Source organism: Cydia fagiglandana, chromosome 22 (genome assembly GCF_963556715.1).
Source record: "Cydia fagiglandana chromosome 22, ilCydFagi1.1, whole genome shotgun sequence".
NCBI classification, from domain to species: domain Eukaryota; kingdom Metazoa; phylum Arthropoda; class Insecta; order Lepidoptera; family Tortricidae; genus Cydia; species Cydia fagiglandana.
The window spans coordinates 2,473,035-2,490,217 of NC_085953.1; the positions used below are offsets into that span (position 1 = coordinate 2,473,035).

General features: G+C 39.6%; 2 protein-coding genes across 4 annotated transcripts in view; one reads left to right on the top strand and one right to left on the bottom strand.

The window, feature by feature from the left end:
• Positions 1 to 12,523, bottom strand: part of LOC134675530 (protein transport protein Sec24C-like) — a 28,337-nt gene extending 15,814 nt beyond the window's left edge. The window contains 10 exon segments of the mRNA XM_063533795.1: positions 1,328 to 1,437; positions 2,268 to 2,457; positions 3,186 to 3,271; positions 3,962 to 4,079; positions 5,797 to 5,913; positions 6,605 to 6,840; positions 7,748 to 7,867; positions 8,117 to 8,368; positions 8,459 to 9,503; positions 12,403 to 12,523. Of these exon segments, the coding sequence (XP_063389865.1) occupies positions 1,328 to 1,437; positions 2,268 to 2,457; positions 3,186 to 3,271; positions 3,962 to 4,079; positions 5,797 to 5,913; positions 6,605 to 6,840; positions 7,748 to 7,867; positions 8,117 to 8,368; positions 8,459 to 9,482 (2,253 nt within the window). The 5' untranslated portion in view covers positions 9,483 to 9,503; positions 12,403 to 12,523.
• Positions 12,524 to 14,108: 1,585 nt separating this feature from the next.
• Positions 14,109 to 17,183, top strand: part of LOC134675604 (gamma-aminobutyric acid type B receptor subunit 2) — a 31,850-nt gene continuing 28,775 nt past the window's right edge. For 2 of the 3 annotated variants that reach the window (XM_063533926.1, XM_063533928.1), the window contains exons 1-2: positions 14,306 to 14,520; positions 16,445 to 16,573. In XM_063533926.1, the coding sequence (XP_063389996.1) occupies positions 14,502 to 14,520; positions 16,445 to 16,573 (148 nt within the window). In that variant the 5' untranslated portion in view covers positions 14,306 to 14,501. Of the gene's footprint in view, positions 14,521 to 16,444; positions 16,574 to 17,183 lie in introns of all 3 variants that reach the window. The other variant, XM_063533927.1, reaches the window with a different exon arrangement.

Genomic DNA, 17,183 nt, shown 5'->3' on the forward strand with positions numbered 1-17,183 from the left:
TGAGGGCTACACGACGCGGAAAATCGCTGAAAAAATGAAGGTTTCTCAAACCGCTGTCGTGAGTACTTTGAAACGAAAACAAAAAACCGGTCTTAATTGCAGTCGATCTCGGTCAGGTAGGCCAAAAGTCACGTCTAAAAGCGAAGACCAATTTATTTGCGTGCAGAGCAAACGCCAACGTACTCTAACTGCTCCAGAAATTTGCGAAGAACTCAACGCCACCCGAGAACAGCGAGTATCGGTTTCGACAGTGCAACGGCGTCTGCGAAACTATGGTCTAAAAGGTCGTATTGCTGCCAAAAAACCCTTGTTACGTAGTCAGAATAAAGTTAAGAGGTTGAAATGGGCCCAGAAACACAAAAACTGGACGTTGAACAGTGGTCTAAAGTTTTATTTTCTGACGAATCGAAGTTTGAAATTTTTGGAGGGAGTCGTCGTCAATATGTTCGACGACAAGTAGGCGAACGAATGATAAAGCAATGCGTGTTGCCAACAGTGAAGCACGGTGGAGGATCAGTTATGGTCTGGGGATGCTTTGCGGGTGATAAAGTTGGTGATCTCGTGAGAGTCAATGGCATAATGGATAAGAAAATGTATCATAACATTTTGCAACGTCACGCTTGTCCATCTGGAAAACGGATTGTAGGCAGAGGTTTTGTTTTCCAACAAGACAACGATCCCAAGCATACGTCGAAGTTGTGCAAAAACTACATTTCATCCAAAGAGAACCAAAAAGAATTAAAATATATGGATTGGCCTCCTCAATCGCCCGACCTCAATCCAATTGAGTTGTTATGGGATGAATTGGACAGGAGTGTGAGAAAAATGCGGCCAACTAATAAAGAACAGCTTTGGGAATACCTATACATTTGTTGGAATAAAATTTCGACATCACCACTGCAAAAACTAATTACGCGAATGCCGAAAGTGTGTGTGTGTGTTGCATTGAAAGCAAAAGGCGGATATTTTGAAGAGTCTAAAGTTGGCAAAAACTGATCTTTTTTATTTAATTGTGGTTTTAAATTAGAGAATTACCTTTAATTTATTATGTAATAAAAGATTATTAAATACTTTTATTAGTACATTGTGTTATAGCTTCATTTAACCGAATTTACAGAGTGAACTTAAACTTTTGACCGGTACTGTATGTGATAATTGTGATTTTCTCGGAATAGGTTGTCTGGAAGAGATCGCTCTTTAGCGATAAGACCGACTGTTGTCTACCATATTTTGATGTATACTTATGTTTAATTTGTATGTCATGTTTCTTGATAGTGGTGAGCAATGAAGAATGTTTTTATTGTATTGTAATTAATAATGTACTTACTCGACAATACTCCTTCGTAGCGACGATCTCGTAGGCACCGAGCGCCATTTCTGCGGGCAGATGTCCGTATTGCTGCATGCTGTTGATGTACTGTGTGTACTCCATGGGTACTGTGGACAATCAGGTATTCTGTCATTTTATTGCAAATATATCGAGCGTTGTATTTACTATTCATCATCATCATCATCTCAGCCATAAGACGTCCACTGCTGAACATAGGCCTCCCCTTGGACGTCCATTCGTACCGGTTGGAAGCCACCCGCATCCAGCGTCTTCCGGCGGCTTTAACAAGGTCGTCCGTCCATCTTGTGGGTGGATTTACTATTACATACAGAAAATGAATAGCTAGGTATGACGAAACCGCATTTATCCTAGATTGAGATTATAAAAATTAATTACGCTTGAATATCACAATGTATGTAAATATGTACATGAATTCACAATTTAATTTTGTTGACATATCGCCACTTTGCTCCCATGGTGCAACTTTGCCCATACGATGCAACTTTGCCCACGTGGTGCCATTTTGTCCATATAGCGCTAATTTGCTCACACGGCACAACTTTTCCTACATGATGGAACTTTTATCTTAAGTCACAAGTAATAAAATCAAACCATAATAAAAGTTTCTAATCCAAATCTGCAAAAATCAAGTAGGTATTATGGGACTTAAGATAGTAAAAAAATTTAGGAACCTTTACTGGTAGCTTTTCAGAACGCGCATTTAAAATGCCTGCCAGCAATGCCAGCATCTATAAACTTCATGTTAGGGCACATGTAAACCCTGTGCAACTTTGCAGCAAACTTGCTTCATATGATGAAACTTTGCACATTATGATGCAACTTTGCCCAGGTTATACAACTTTGCCCATATGATGCAACTTTGCTCAAATTTTCTACATGATGGAACTTTTACATATTTTTTCTAAAGTGTACGAACCTTCCGTGGTAGCCTTGCAGAACGCGCACTTAAAATGTCTCCCTGCGTCTATAAACTTCATGTTAGGGCACATGTAGGCCTTGCAGCGCGAGCAGCGCACCGGGCCCAAAGTTGGGCTCCCCGTCAGGGCTGCAAAGTCTAGGAGAGGGGGCGGCCGCTCTTGCTCGAAGGTTTCCGCCATGGGGGATATCTGAAGAAATAGTAGTTTGTGTTACAAGGGATCAAAATGATAATTATATTTCCGTCAAGGGCATACATTGAATTCTGAATGAAGCGATAGATTCTACAATAGATTCTAAAGTAGAATCCTGAGCGTAATGAGGGATTCAAGTGTTAACGCCCAAGACGAAATAATTTTGATACCGTGTGACACATACTGCTTTTCACATCAACTATGAGGAAAATAAAAAATCTTAGAGTTAACACAATGTGATGCTTGAACAGATTATTTAAGCTAAAAAAATAAAGTACAAAAAAATGTAAAAATAGTGTGCTTGAACAGAAAAGTGTCACTTTGCTCCCTCCTAGCAGGGAGGAAAAGTGCCACTTCGATCCCTCCTAGCAGGGAAGAAAAAGCTCTTTTCCGAATAGGTGGTGTGAAAAAAAAATTGGAGACTATCTTACTCAGACCAAACCAAAGATATGTACATTGATTGAGTAAGATGGGCATTTTCACTTAACTGTGCACCTTTAACGGCCGGTTAGCAATCGTTACAAAACAGACGGTCAATGTCAAATCCCATACATTTTTGTTGTATGGGAGCCCCACTAAAATATTTATTATATTTGTTGTTATAGCGGCAACAGAAATACATCATCTGTGAAAATGTCAACTGTCTATCACGGTCCATGAGATACAGCCTGGTGAAAGACAGACGGACAGCGGAGTCTTAGTAATCCCTAAAAATGTAAACTGACCACAAGACAGAACGGCATGGCGGTTTGTTTCAACAGGTCAGCGGTCACCGGCACGTTGTACATCGAGCTCCTGATGAATCGCGGACCTGGAAGGGACAAATATTTGATAAATAGGTGGAATCAATGTCCACTCTCTCTATATCTACTCAAAGGTTAGCTGGAAAAGATCCCTTATAGGGATAAATTCGCCTTTGTACTTCCATTAGGCCCACTTGCACCATTCCACTAACCCGGGGTTGACCGGTTAAATCTAGAATTACCATGGTTACCAGTACTGGTTGACACTGAGTTGACGGTTAAACCGCTTAACCCCGGGTTAGTGGGATGGTGCAAGTGGGGATTACTGTAATTTATTTTTGTAAACCTGTGTTGTGTACAATAAAGTGACTAGGTACTAACTACTACTACATACAAAACTAAGTTAAATTATGTATCATACATTTTCAGAAACGGAAAATCAACTTTTGTTTTTGTTCGTGTGCATTTTTTTGTTACAAGATTGCTTTGCTAAGTGTGGATATAATTAATATTTAACGTTTTTTTTTTTTGGAAATAATAATTTTATGTAAATTTATTTTAAATGTAAATACTGTTATATTTTATATTTGCATGTATATTTGTATACCTATAGCAAATAAATTATTTGACTTTGACTTTGGCTATTTGTTGTTGCAAGATTGCTTTTAGATATGTCGTTATACTAACAATTGCGCATTTGATTGACAAAATAAAAATTGGTGTAATTTTTTAAACAAGAGTTATATAAGTTGACTTACTAGCATTCCCCTTATCGTCGACGATGAAGTCGGTAGTGACCAGCGGTGGAACAGCGCCCTTCTCGTTGGTGCTGAACACCCCCCCGCGGCTCGCCTGGTCGTCCGCCATCACTTGGATCTGAAATTAATAATATACCCCCTTATTCATAAACGTTTACTAAAGTTGACAAGCCGATAATAATCGTTTGTCCCTTTCCGACGTATAGGTATGATGAAAAGGGACAAACGATTATTATCGGCTTGTCTACTTTAGTAAACGTTTATGAATAAGAGGGATAGCCTTTAAATGTCCCAATGCTGAGCACAGGCCTCCTCTCAAGCACGACTGAGTTTGGGCTATAGCCCCCACGCAAGCCCAATGCGGGTTGGGGACTTCACAATCTTCACATACACCTTTGAATTTTTTAACAGATGTATGCAGGTTTCCTTCACCAAAACGATAGTGGTAAATATCAAATGATATTCCGTACCTACATAAGATACTAGATACAGGCATTAGGGGTCATCCATTAATTACGTCACACGAATTTCTAGGTTTTTTGACCCCTCCCCCCTCCTTGTCACACTTGGTCACATTTGGCAAACCCCTCCCCCCTAGTGTGACGTCACATTTTTTCTACGAAATCGCCAAATCGAATTAAGTAAGTACCTAAGTATTATTAATATTTTATCAAAATATTTTTGACGATATAAATATTACTAATTTTATAACCCAAAACTGCTTAGGAAAGAAAATTAAACGAATAAAAACAATTATCGTTTTAAAAACTTGTTATTTAAATGTACAGCGAATAAAATAATTTAAATAAATTTTCGGTTACTGATGAAGTTAATGTGACGTCACAAAGTTTGTGTCTCCCCCCTCCCCCATGTCACAATATGTCACATTTTCTTGACCCCCTCCCTCCCCCTAAAGGTGTGATGTAATTAATGGATGACCCCTTATCAGTTATTTCAACTGCCTGCCTGCTTCACAAATAATAACAAATAAGTTCCGAGTTCATTGGTTGTGAACGTGGATCTGAAAATCGGACGTCAGATTCACTCGGGCACCACCGATAAAAAGCTAAATCAAATCTAAATTATATCAACAAATTATTCAAGAGACTTCAAAAGATTTGCTCCATACTGTACTGTAAAACTTTGTACAATACACGTGCGAAAAGGTAATTCACAACTCGTGGCGATGTAAGACACTCCCTTCATTTGTGTTTTATTTATTTAGTTGTTTTAGTTTTTTAGTTGTGTTTATATAGTTCGTTTTTTTAGCATTAGAAAGAACTCCACAGAAGCAAGCGTGCAGTTTTTATCAGGCTCTTTAATTGTTAATAGTTATTGAATTATCTAATGTAGTATGGTCAATACATATAATTAACTTCAAATTATTACCGCTAAAAGTGCCGGATTTGGAACCACAAGCTTACTTCTGCGAAGTTCTTTCTAATGCTAAAAAACCGGGCAAGTGCGGTCGGACTCGCGCACGAAGGGTTCCGTACCATAATGCAAAAAAAAAACGGAAAAAAATGCAAAAAAAGACGGTCACCCATCCAAGTATTGACCACGCCCGACGTTGCTTAACTTTGGTCATAAATCACGTTTGTTGTATGGGAGCCCCACTTAAATCTTTATTTTATTCTGTTTTTAGTATTTGTTGTTATAGCGGCAACAGAAATACATCATCTGTGAAAATTTCAACTGTCTAGCTATCACGGTTCATGAGATACAGCCTGGTGACAGGCAGACGGACGGACGGACAGCGAAGTCTTAATAATAGGGTCCCGTATTACCCTTTGGGTACGGAACCCTAAAAACGGACATAGATATTCAGTACTTACAGGGCTTGGCATCTGGTCAGGGTCCAGCCGTTTTTGAGGCTGCTGGCCGTACTGGGCGGGGTACCCGGGCTGCTGGGCGGGGAACGGGGGTTGGTACTGCGGCGGGTACCCGGATTGCTGAAACAATGAAACTCGTTTAAATGGTGGCGCAGTTTTATGGTGGTTTCAATTTTAGACAAAATACATGCTGCAATTGTTAAAGACTTGAATGTCTGTCTAAACTGTTTGATAAGTTCATAATTCGTTGTAACATTACAAACAAATCACCTTGCTAGATATAATATTATGTGTGAAAATTTACGTGTTTCTCCTGGTTGCCCTGAAAACCAGCGCCATGACTAAGTATCTTAGTCATCGGCATATGGCATCCATTTTGGTGTTAGAATATATTAGAATAAGATGTATTATAGGTTAAGTTTTATGCTTTACACCAAATAAAGTATTTCTTCTTCTTCTTCTTCTTTGGATACATATTTTGATGTCTATTCCTCATTCAATTGCACAGATAGTTTCAACGCAGACGAAATTGCAGACAGAGTCTAGTTGTTCAATAAAAAACCGGCCAAGCGCGAGTCGTACTCGCGCACGAAGGGTTTCGTACCATTACGCAGAAAACGGGAAAAAAATCAGGTTTGTTGTATGGGAGCCCCACTTAAATATTTATTTTATTCAGTTTTTAGTATTTGTTGTTATAGCGGCGACAGAAATACATCTGTAAAAATTTCAACTCTCTAGCTATCACGATTCATGAGATACAGCCGTGTTAATTTACCCCCACAATTAAAAAAAAATGAGAAAATAGTCATACCGGTTGCTGATATCCTTGCTGCATCGGCGGTTGCCCAGGCATCGGCGGTTGACCAGGCATCGGCGGTTGACCAGGCATGGGCATGGGCGGTTGTCCCATCTGCTGACCCATCATCGGCTGCATTGGTTGTCCGGGCATTGGAGGTTGTCCTGGCATTGGGGGTTGTCCTGGCATTGGGGGTTGTCCAGGCATTTGTTGTCCTGGCATTGGGGGTTGACCAGGCATTGGGGGTTGACCTAAAAATGTAAATAACCCTCTTTGAATAATAGGTACGGCTTTGAATAATGAAACATAAACATACTCACTGCTAATTAAAATAATAGCCCCTCATTTTAGTATAAGTATAGCAGTACTTTGCCGTAAACTAATGATTTGTAACCATTCATCCCAAAAAACGCAGATCGTCCATTTCGCGACTTCTCATTACGTACATAGTTGAGTGTAATAATTAAACGAATATTACCGTAGGCTCAAGAAATAACCATTTGTATAAATGGCAATGTATAGAACGCATAAAATCAAAATAATGTCAACAGCGTGCACTGAGGTCATTTGCATCCCTTTTGCTGTTTGTTTGTGTTTACTGCGCTGCACTCCCCGCTCGAGCATACACTCAGATTTTAGAGCAATGGGGCCGTGAATGGAAAACTATAACTAATCTAAATCTAAAATAAGAACATGACATTATGCGCGCCAATGAACAGGGGGCTCCTGTGCTGCCCCCTACAGTTCATGCATGCCTATACTCACCAGACGGCAGAGCCGACCTGGCATCGAACCGCCGCATACAGAACAACATGGAAATCCATGAAAGAGGCATATGTTCAGCATCATCATTGGCCACATCATCTGTTGTAGATGTTTGTTGCGGCGCTTGTGTGTTTATGGGGTCCCGCTATAAAGTCCTATAGCAGCGCGGCATTTCTTGCCACATCGGTCGCACACAAAACGCGAGTCCGCAGGAGGTGGTAGAGGACGACGAAGACTTCCGCTTAAGGTTCTCCAGCCAGTCATCGTCATGCTTAGAAGTTCTGACTTTAATGTCATGACGCCACTCCGGTCTCATTTCGGCGCGTTTCTCCCAGCCCTCGGTCTGATGTTCAGCAGTGGATGCAAATATGTTGAGAAGAAGAAGATACTAACCATAAGGTCCCTTTTGCTGCAGCGGGGGTGGCATGTGCGGCATGCCGGGTAACGACGCAGAGTACTGGCTAAATTGCGACGTTGGCGGTTGCTGGGGCGCACCGGGTTGAGGCGGCAATCCTGAAAGGATTGTATAATTACGATTTATATCAGAATCACACACTTCTAAGCTTAAAACTGCAAACTTCTCTTAAAATTTACTATATTCATAAAACTTGACATGCATTTTAACTTGTTAAAACTTTTAGTTGCTTTTTTGTCGAAATTATGTAGAAATTTTTACAGATAATAACTAAAATTGATGTGATGATTCATTATCATTCCTTAAAATGTTAAAATTACATACAGCACAATTTTGTACCAACGTACCTGGTTGACGCATTTGTTGGCCAGGCATAGGAGGTTGGCCGGGCATTGGTGGTTGCCCAGGCATTTGTGGTTGGCTAGGCATCGGTGGTTGCCCGGGCATTTGTGGCGATTTCCCAGGCATTTGAGGTTGCTCAGGCATCGATGGTTGCCCAGGTTGCGACGGTAACCCTGGTTGTGGTGGTTGCCCTTGAGGAAACTGAGGGGCTCCAAAAGGTGGCATGCCTGGTTGCCTTTGATGTTGAGGCATAGGTGGTTGCCCTGGCATAGGTGGTTGCCCTGGCATAGGTGGTTGCCCTGGCATAGGTGGTTGCCCTGGCATTTGTGATTGCTGAGACATTGAAGGTTGTCCTAGCATTTGTGATTGCTGAGACATTGGAGGTTGTCCTGGCATTTGTGGTTGCTGTGGCATTGGTGGTTGACCTGCCATTTGCGGTTGCTGAGTCATTGGTGGTTGCCCTGGCATTTGTGATTGCTGAGACATCGGCGGTTGTCCTGGCATTTGTGGTTGTTGAGGCATTAGTGGTTGCCCAGGCATTGGTGGTTGCATAGGTTTATGTCCAGGAGGACCCATAGGGCCCGAACCTTGAGGTCCTGGCTGACTATGTGGAGGCAACTGTCCTTGTGAACTTGGAGGCTGTCCAGGACCTTGAAAATTTTGCCCAGGCGGTCCTTGTGATGGTATTTGACCAGGCTGACTCTGCAGGCCTCCAGGTTGAGGACCAGAAGGCATATGGGGCGGGCCCTGTGATGTAGGAGGTAAACCAAGACCCTGGGAACTAGGTGGCATTTGACCTGGAGGCAATTGACCAGGTGGACCCTGGCCAGGCATCTGACCGAACTGACTTGGAGGACCTTGGCCTGGAGGCATCTGGCCTGGTTGCGAGCTTGGTGGCATACCAGGATGTGATTGAGCACCAGGAGGCAATTGCCCTTGAGGCCCCATAGGCCCTGGAGGTTGACGATTTGGCATCAGCCCAGGACCTTGCTGACTAGGTGGTTTTGCTGGCATAGGCCCTTGCGGGAACGGCCTGTTCTCTAAATTAGGAGTTTGACTTTGCGGTGGCTGCCCAGGCATTGGTCTCGGCGGAAACTGTCCAGCACTTGGTGGCCGAAATCCAGGCTGTCCACCAAAATTGGATGTTGGCGGGAAAGCGCCAGGCGGTAATTGTCCGGGTGGTAGTTGGGAGAAGCCCTGAGGTCCGTTCAAGTTCATGCCCTGCATTTTCTGGGCCATATCGCTGTCGTATGGCTTGTGTGGCCCGTTCTGACTGTACATGTTGGCGTTCTGGACTCCGTTGTAGTCGGAACCGAGAGGGTTGTTCGGTGCATTGTTGTTCGGCCCTGGGGGCAGGTATTGTGGGTTCATGGTGCTGGCCTAGCCTTGTACCTGAAATGATAAATTAATATTAAATATTGTCCATTTTCACAATTAGGCATAGACTAGGAATCCTCTAGACCGAGTTTAGAGCAATTATTTCATGCAACCGATGCTGCCAAAAATGCGGGGGTGCGCGGGACGAGGTGAGCGAAGTCCCGTGCCGTGATTGGTCCGTTCAAAGACACGGACGTCACACAAAGACACTTTCGACTCGAACATAGAGTAAAATTACCGTATGCGTCGCAGAGGGGGTAGCGCGACTATGCTCAGTCTGGGAGATGTTTTGTCTGTGCACCTTTTGAAGTATTCAGAATAATCAGAATTACCAATTACCTTAATTATCTATTAAGGTAATAGACACTTGCTATATTTTATAAATAATATAGCAATTGACTATTTGCAAAGACCATGATTTTATTTACTTATTGCACAAAAGAAAACACATCATACAAGGCAAACTCGACACGACACTCTACGAACAAATGATATTGTAGGTGGTGCAAATCATGATTTATTTATAATATGATTCGGTAGAATGTGTCCGCAATGAGGGGCTGAGGAGTGACATGACATTAAAACTACCAACATAGGTAGTTGCTAGGTCGCAACATCGTCCTGGCATCGCCACTATCAGACGAGGCCAGGATGATGTGCAATCTATACTTAAAAACTGGCCAAGTGTGAGTCAGACTCACGCATGAAGGGTTCCGTACCATTACGCAAAAACGACGAAAAAAAAACCGGGCAAGTGCGAGTCGGACTCGCGCACGAAGGGTTCCGTACCATAATGCAAAAAAAAAAACAAAAAAAAGCAAAAAATAACGGTCACCCATCCAAGTACTGACCACTCCCGACGTTGCTTAACTTTGGTCAAAAATCACGTTTGTTGTATGGGAGCCCCATTTAAATCTTTATTTTATTCTGTTTTTAGTATTTGTTGTTATAGCGGCAACAGAAATACATCATCTGTGAAAATTTCAACTGTCTAGCTATCACGGTTCGTGAGATACAGCCTGGTGACAGACGGACGGACGGACGGACGGACGGACGGACGGACGGACAGCGAAGTCTTAGTAATAGGGTCCCGTTTTACCCTTTGGGTACGGAACCCTAAAAATTATGTTTGTTGTATGGGAGCCCCACATAAATATTTTATTTTGTTTTTTGTATTTGTTGTTATAGCGGCAACAGAAATACATCATCTGTGAAAATTTCTGTCTAGCTATCACGGTTCTCGAGTTACAGCCTGGTGACAGACAGACAGATGGACAGCGGAGTCTTAGTAATAGAGTCCCGTTTTTACCCTTTGGGTACGGAACCCTAAAAATAATGTAGTAAATAATAATACACTACTACATATGGAAATCAAGGAGGCAGCCCTGGATAGAGTCAAATGGAGAGAGCTTAGAAATTTACGACGACGACATTGAGAGGTGACATCATCATGTGACAAAAACCCATCCTTTAAAAGAAATAAAAAATAAATTATTTGGTACTTTTAAGGATACAGAAATACCAACTATAAAGCAAGAGGTAAATGAATACTTACAATTAGAGGCAAAGAAAAATGGTCGAAATCGATAATGAACTGGTTCACAGGCCATAAGAAAAGGAAAAGAGGTAGACCATTACAAGATGGGTGGACGACATCAAAGCCACAGCAGGAACCACATGGACGAGAGTTGCCAAGGATAGAGAGGAATGGAGAAGGTTGGAGGAGGCCTTTTGCCAATAAATGGCACACAGACAGAAAAAAACGCAAGAACTGTAGAAAATAATGCAATCTACTGTCTGAAATAAAGGATTATTACATTACATTACAAATGAATACTGCAAAAAGTACAAGGAAAGACTTCAAATCCACTGCAATGAATTAGCCAGAAACCTGTTAAACGAACAAGACTACATACCGAGGCTAAAAAGATGGCACATCCTAGGGCTAGACCAGAGACAATAAACTCCCACGTAAACTGGTGATGGTGCTCAATGGAACACCACCCTAAATAGCAACTTAAAAAAAAAGAGACAAACCATCTGATTATGGCTAGAACAGCCGATTGCAGATTTAAAAAAAAGCTTTTAAGGATACAATACAATGGCGAGCCCAAAGTGACAACAATGCACTGTGTGGAAATATATTCTAATATGTCATTCAAGAGTTTCACGATTCAATATACATTAATTTGATGCAATGAGATTTTAGTTTACTTTCACTTAGATGACATTTATTTCTAGATTCATTTCTCCATCTTGATACTATTAATAATGCAATACATTTTTATTGTGAGCCAAAAAACTAGGACACTCATTTGTGACATATTGGATTCAATTAATTTAACTGCATAGCATGTAAATAATCAATAAAATGTCTACACCATTCAAGGGCCTGTTAAGAAGAAAATGCATCGTAGGGTTTCTGATAAATATGTTTTTTACACAATGATATGAAATGTATGTCAACCAGTTTGATAAGAATGTACAATTAAAGATATAATTTAGGTTAGTCTTTTATTACCCATTTTCTTAATGTTTTAACAATTAGATATTATTAATGAAAGCATAAACAAGGATAAATCAGGAATGACAACACGGTAAACGTTGCAGAATAAGTCTAATTAGGATTCGATTAGAACCTGTTAGGTCACTTGGCATAATCAAAATATTAACAAACATCATTCATTTATAATCAAAAAACAATCTCCAGCTATCTCTCAAGTCACACATTGCACAATAACGTCGTAATTACAACGAAAATCACTTAAATCTGCTGAATTATCCCTAAATATTGGTAAGTGAAATCTGACAGCTGCCGTTTTCGATTCGTAAGTTATTTTTACACAAAAAAACAATCATTACACTATTATAATTTGCACAGGACGCAGGTAAAGAACCCCTTTTTAATACTTACGGCTTATGGAGTGTTTTTTCACGATATTTTCTAGTAAAAAATATAAACAAGAACACGACCAGCGGAATATACACGGGCCACGTATCTTGGCGGTGTTGTCAGCCACCAAGCGCTTATGTGGAACTTTTGACTGTTCAATTCCTGCGCGTCGAACGGAACGTAAATTCTTTATAATTTTCAGCTACTACTACAATAATAATTAATACTTATTAAAACGTAACATGTAAAATATTAAATCAATACATATATTTCAATTAAAATTCGATTATACAGCAAAATTAATTTAATACATATACTGCTGTGTGTAAAAATAATTTCATAACGGAACGGTGTGACTCAGCATGGCAATGCCAAAAATCATCTGTCACATTTAAAGCAGCGTCAACAGAAAATAAGCTTTAGGAGTTACGTAATAGAGTACGGTATTGAAATATAATTAAAATTTTAACGAAATTCGAATGGTAAGCAATTAGCGTTGCCCATGGACACCTGCACCACCAGAGTGACCAGAGGGGTTGCAAGTGCGTTGCCGAAATTTAATATGGGAGTAGGTACGCTCTTTTCTTGAACGTCGTATCGGACCGGAAATACCACGAATGACAATTCATTCCAGTTTAACTGTGCGAGGCAGGAAGTTTCTGAAGAAACGCACAGTTGAGGACTGCCAATCATCAAAAAAAATAAAAATATTATTATACTTAAGTAAATATAAAAAAAGAATAGAGCTAATACCTAGTAGTACAAACTTAAATGTCTTAATTCAAAGCTTGTTAAGATAATTGGTGCCAAACATCACTAATTCTAGTGAAGCAAAACCCAATAAACTCATAAAACTTTATCTAACTTCACAACTCAATTAGAACTTGGAAAGTTGGAAGCATCTGATACGTATCAAACGTTATCATATACATTGCTGCTTTAATATACGCAATATTTCTATCTTGCAGTAAAACCAGTAATGGAAAACAAAAGCACAAATACGAGAGCGAATGCAGTTCAATGTGTGCGTGGAAACAATACTGCGCAAGACAGCATTCGAAATTCGAAGAACCAAAACTACGCTCCTGCTTTCTTTTTCCTCTATACTGGTTGCAAAGGAGTGGAAGCGGGATGGAAGTAACAGATTCGATAAACGAACGTCTTGGTAGAGATAGCCGGGGATGACACGCCCTGTGTTGTGCGCATGCGTGCTTCAGTATTCAGAGGGTTGGTAGGGATGGGGTATTGAGTTGTCGATATAGTTTATCGTGATCGAATAAGAACGAATTTTTATTTTAGTACAGCAATTAAAATTTATAAACTGCACAAAAACAAATATACAAGCAGTTGCGAATTTTGTTGTTTTGACCTAGGTATTATTTTATTGAGCATATTAAAATATTAAGTGTTTTAAGATCATTTCATACTGATGTTCAGGCCTTTCGCATGACAACTATATTTTTATAAATAGTTAAAGTACTTGCTATTCATTTATTTGCTGTAGAATATTGTAATATTTTAGCACGTTGGTATTTCTGTCACATTTAAATTTTACTTGGTATTTTGTCTACACTTATCTTCTAACGAATCTAACGAGTCTTCGTCTCCCAAATCATAGAATATCTTCATCTACTATTCTACCCGCTGAATATATCTCCCCGGTGAATACTTTTATCGATAGACCTTGGTACAAACATCCCTACGTCAACTGCCCTCCCTATATCGATCTGCACCGACAAAGCCTAATTTTGCCTGTTTGCTCAATGCTGTCCATGGCCAAACGTCCCAAGAACCACCATTTAACAAGCCAAAAAAAACCTTAAGTGATACATTTAAGGTTGATTTTAGATTGTTTTAGCTTTAAGGTGAAGCCTATTGGGGATTGAATTTAATTTCTTCCCATCACGTCATAGCATGCGATATTGTGTTTTAAGCAACTGAAAATAGATGCCATTCCGTGTACTGCATATTAAGTGTGGTTTTCATAGGCCGCTTGAAGAACGGTTTCAGCAAAATGTGTGTTTTACTATGATACCTGAGTCCTTAGGCTCGGAGAGACGGTCTGAGCTGGATTGTGGGATGGTGTGGGCATAGTGGGAAAGTGGGCAGTGGGATTCAGCATGTGGGACTGTGGTTTCGGTAAGTTTCTTCATCGTTTGCCTTTTAGGTAATAAATTGCTTTAAGAAATTTTGGGTATTTTAATAGATTTATTATTTAATTAATGAAGATTAATTCTTGGGTTGCTAAATTTATTTTGTGAGTGATATGTATAGTATTTATACGTGATTTAACCCTGAATTTAACTTATTGACCTAGAGACTATTTATAATTATATCTACCGAGACCCAAGGCGAACTTTGCACGTAGCCTAAACGTCATTCGACAACTTTTTTAACCGACTTCAATTTCAAAGAAGGAGGAGGTTCTGTATATTCGGTTGTGGCTATGTTTTTTTTTATGTATGTTCACCGATTACTCCGAGACCCGTGGGTCGATTTGAGTAATTATTTATTATTTTAATAGATAGCTTATTCGTTTGTATAGAATTGGTGATTTTTACTGTAAGAGTTTTTATTTAGATATAATATATTAAGTATTAGGTACTTAATATAATCCATTTGAGTACTTAAAATATTGTCGTTGTTTCTAAAAGGACGTAAGAGTATTTTGGACTATTTATCTGTAGTTTAGAGTAAAGCTGTATAATATCTAAAAGTTGATAGAAATGAGATATTATATAAAAAGTTGATTTATCGACCCACAAAAAAAAAGCTAGCTCTTTCAAATTTATTAAGTAAGGAAAAAATATGAGAAAGATTTTTGATAGTCAAAATATTACTTTAATACCTATTAAAAAATAGAACCAGTATAGGTACCAGTAACCTATCTAAGTGAAACATCTTGGACCAAAAAAAATTAAATATTAAGCCAATAATAGAGGCTTCTGTGACCAGAGGGCTGGCCACTATTTCGCCCAGCGTATTAGGATCGCTATTATACAGCGGGGAAATACGGCCAACCTTCTGGGCACCTAGCCCGTTGACGGCGATCGGGGGCAAATTTTTTATCTATAGACTTTTAAGATTTATTATATTTGTTTATTTCTTTCTTTGTTTTTATCAATAAAATAATATCATAGCCAATAGTAATTATGGGATATTTTTTTAATATTCGCGGGGAATCTGCACGGCTTAATAATAAGTACGAATATCTAGGGTAGGGTAACCGCGCCAGAGGAGTAAATAAGTAAACAGTAGGAAACTACATAATTGGGGTAATTGCGACATTTGCGACCGTTATTATTATAAGTATTTATTTATTCTTTTTGAAACAAACATAAATCACTAATTCATATTTATATGCTTAATTAATATTTATTAAACACTAATTTAATTAGGCATTAAGTATTTGTACTTTATTTTTGTATTTTGTGCAATAAAGTAACCCCCTTATTCATAAACCTTTACGGGTCTGATTTAGTTAAATTATGTTTTATCCCTTTCTTACAAATACATAAGTCAAAAGGGGTCATCCATTAATTACGTCACACGAATTTCTTGGTTTTTTGACCTCTCCCCCCTCCTTGTCACACTTGGTCACATTTGGCAAACCCCTCCCCCCTAGTGTTACGTCACATTTTTTCTACGAAATCGCCAAATCGAATTAAGTAAGTACCTAAGTATTATTAATATTTTATCAAAATATTTTTGACGATATAAATATTAGTAATTTTATAACCCAAAATTGCTTAGGAAAGAAAATTAAACGAATAAAAACGATTATCGTTTTAAAAATTTGTTATTTAAATGTACAGCGAATAAAATAATTTAAATAAATTTTCGGTTACTGATGAAGTTAAAGTGACGTCGCAAAGTTTGTGTCTCCCCCCTCCCCCATGTCATAATATGTCACATTTTCTTTACCCCCTCCCTCCCCCTAAACGTGTGATGTAATTAATGGATGACCCCAAATGACATATAAGGACAAACGATTACCTATAAGCTAATTGAAGTTTGTAGCGTGTTTATGAATAAGGGGGTAAATAAATATTTATTTATCCAGCGATATGGCTGCTCCTGGCGCTGGTGGGAGCGCAGAAGCCGAACCTCGACGCCATCCTGAACCGACGGACGGACGTCTACATCGCCGGCTTCTTCCCTTTTGGGAAGGGCGTCGAGAACTCGCACACTGGTAACTATCCGCTGCCCACTGGGAACCATTTCCTCGTCGTCGAGACACTAGGACCGTGGGGTAAAGGGCTCGAGGGTGCTTAGCAAACGCCTAAGTGAGGCCAGAGGTGACCCTCGCGCAGGCAGCTATCTCGCGCAAAGATTGGCCATAGCAATCCAGTGCTATGGCATGCTGCTGCTGCTGGCACGCTGCTGAAAAGGGTACCAAGGGCGCAAAATTTTTATAGGTATTTTTACTTTTTTACCTTTAGTCGTCTTAAATTTTAGTTACTTTTAGCTTTATATTCATTTTATAACACTTATTATATTATTATAATAAATGAGTTTTTGTCACCTTCGTCAGGTTATAAACCGAAATAAATGTCATATACAAACGAAGTCCTCCAGTGCCCAGGATAATCCTTTTCAGGTTGTCGTGTCTTTTTTGTCACGAATCATAGAAGCCGCATAGGGTCCGCTGTGCCGTTCTCGAGAACGTTCTCCGTTTACCATTTCTATAAATTCTGAAAACCACAAAAAAACTAAAAAACATTTCATTCTTTTTAATATTCAAAGAAAAAAATCCTCCAACGAGCGTTCATGAAATGTTTTCTACGTCGTTATTTTGTACA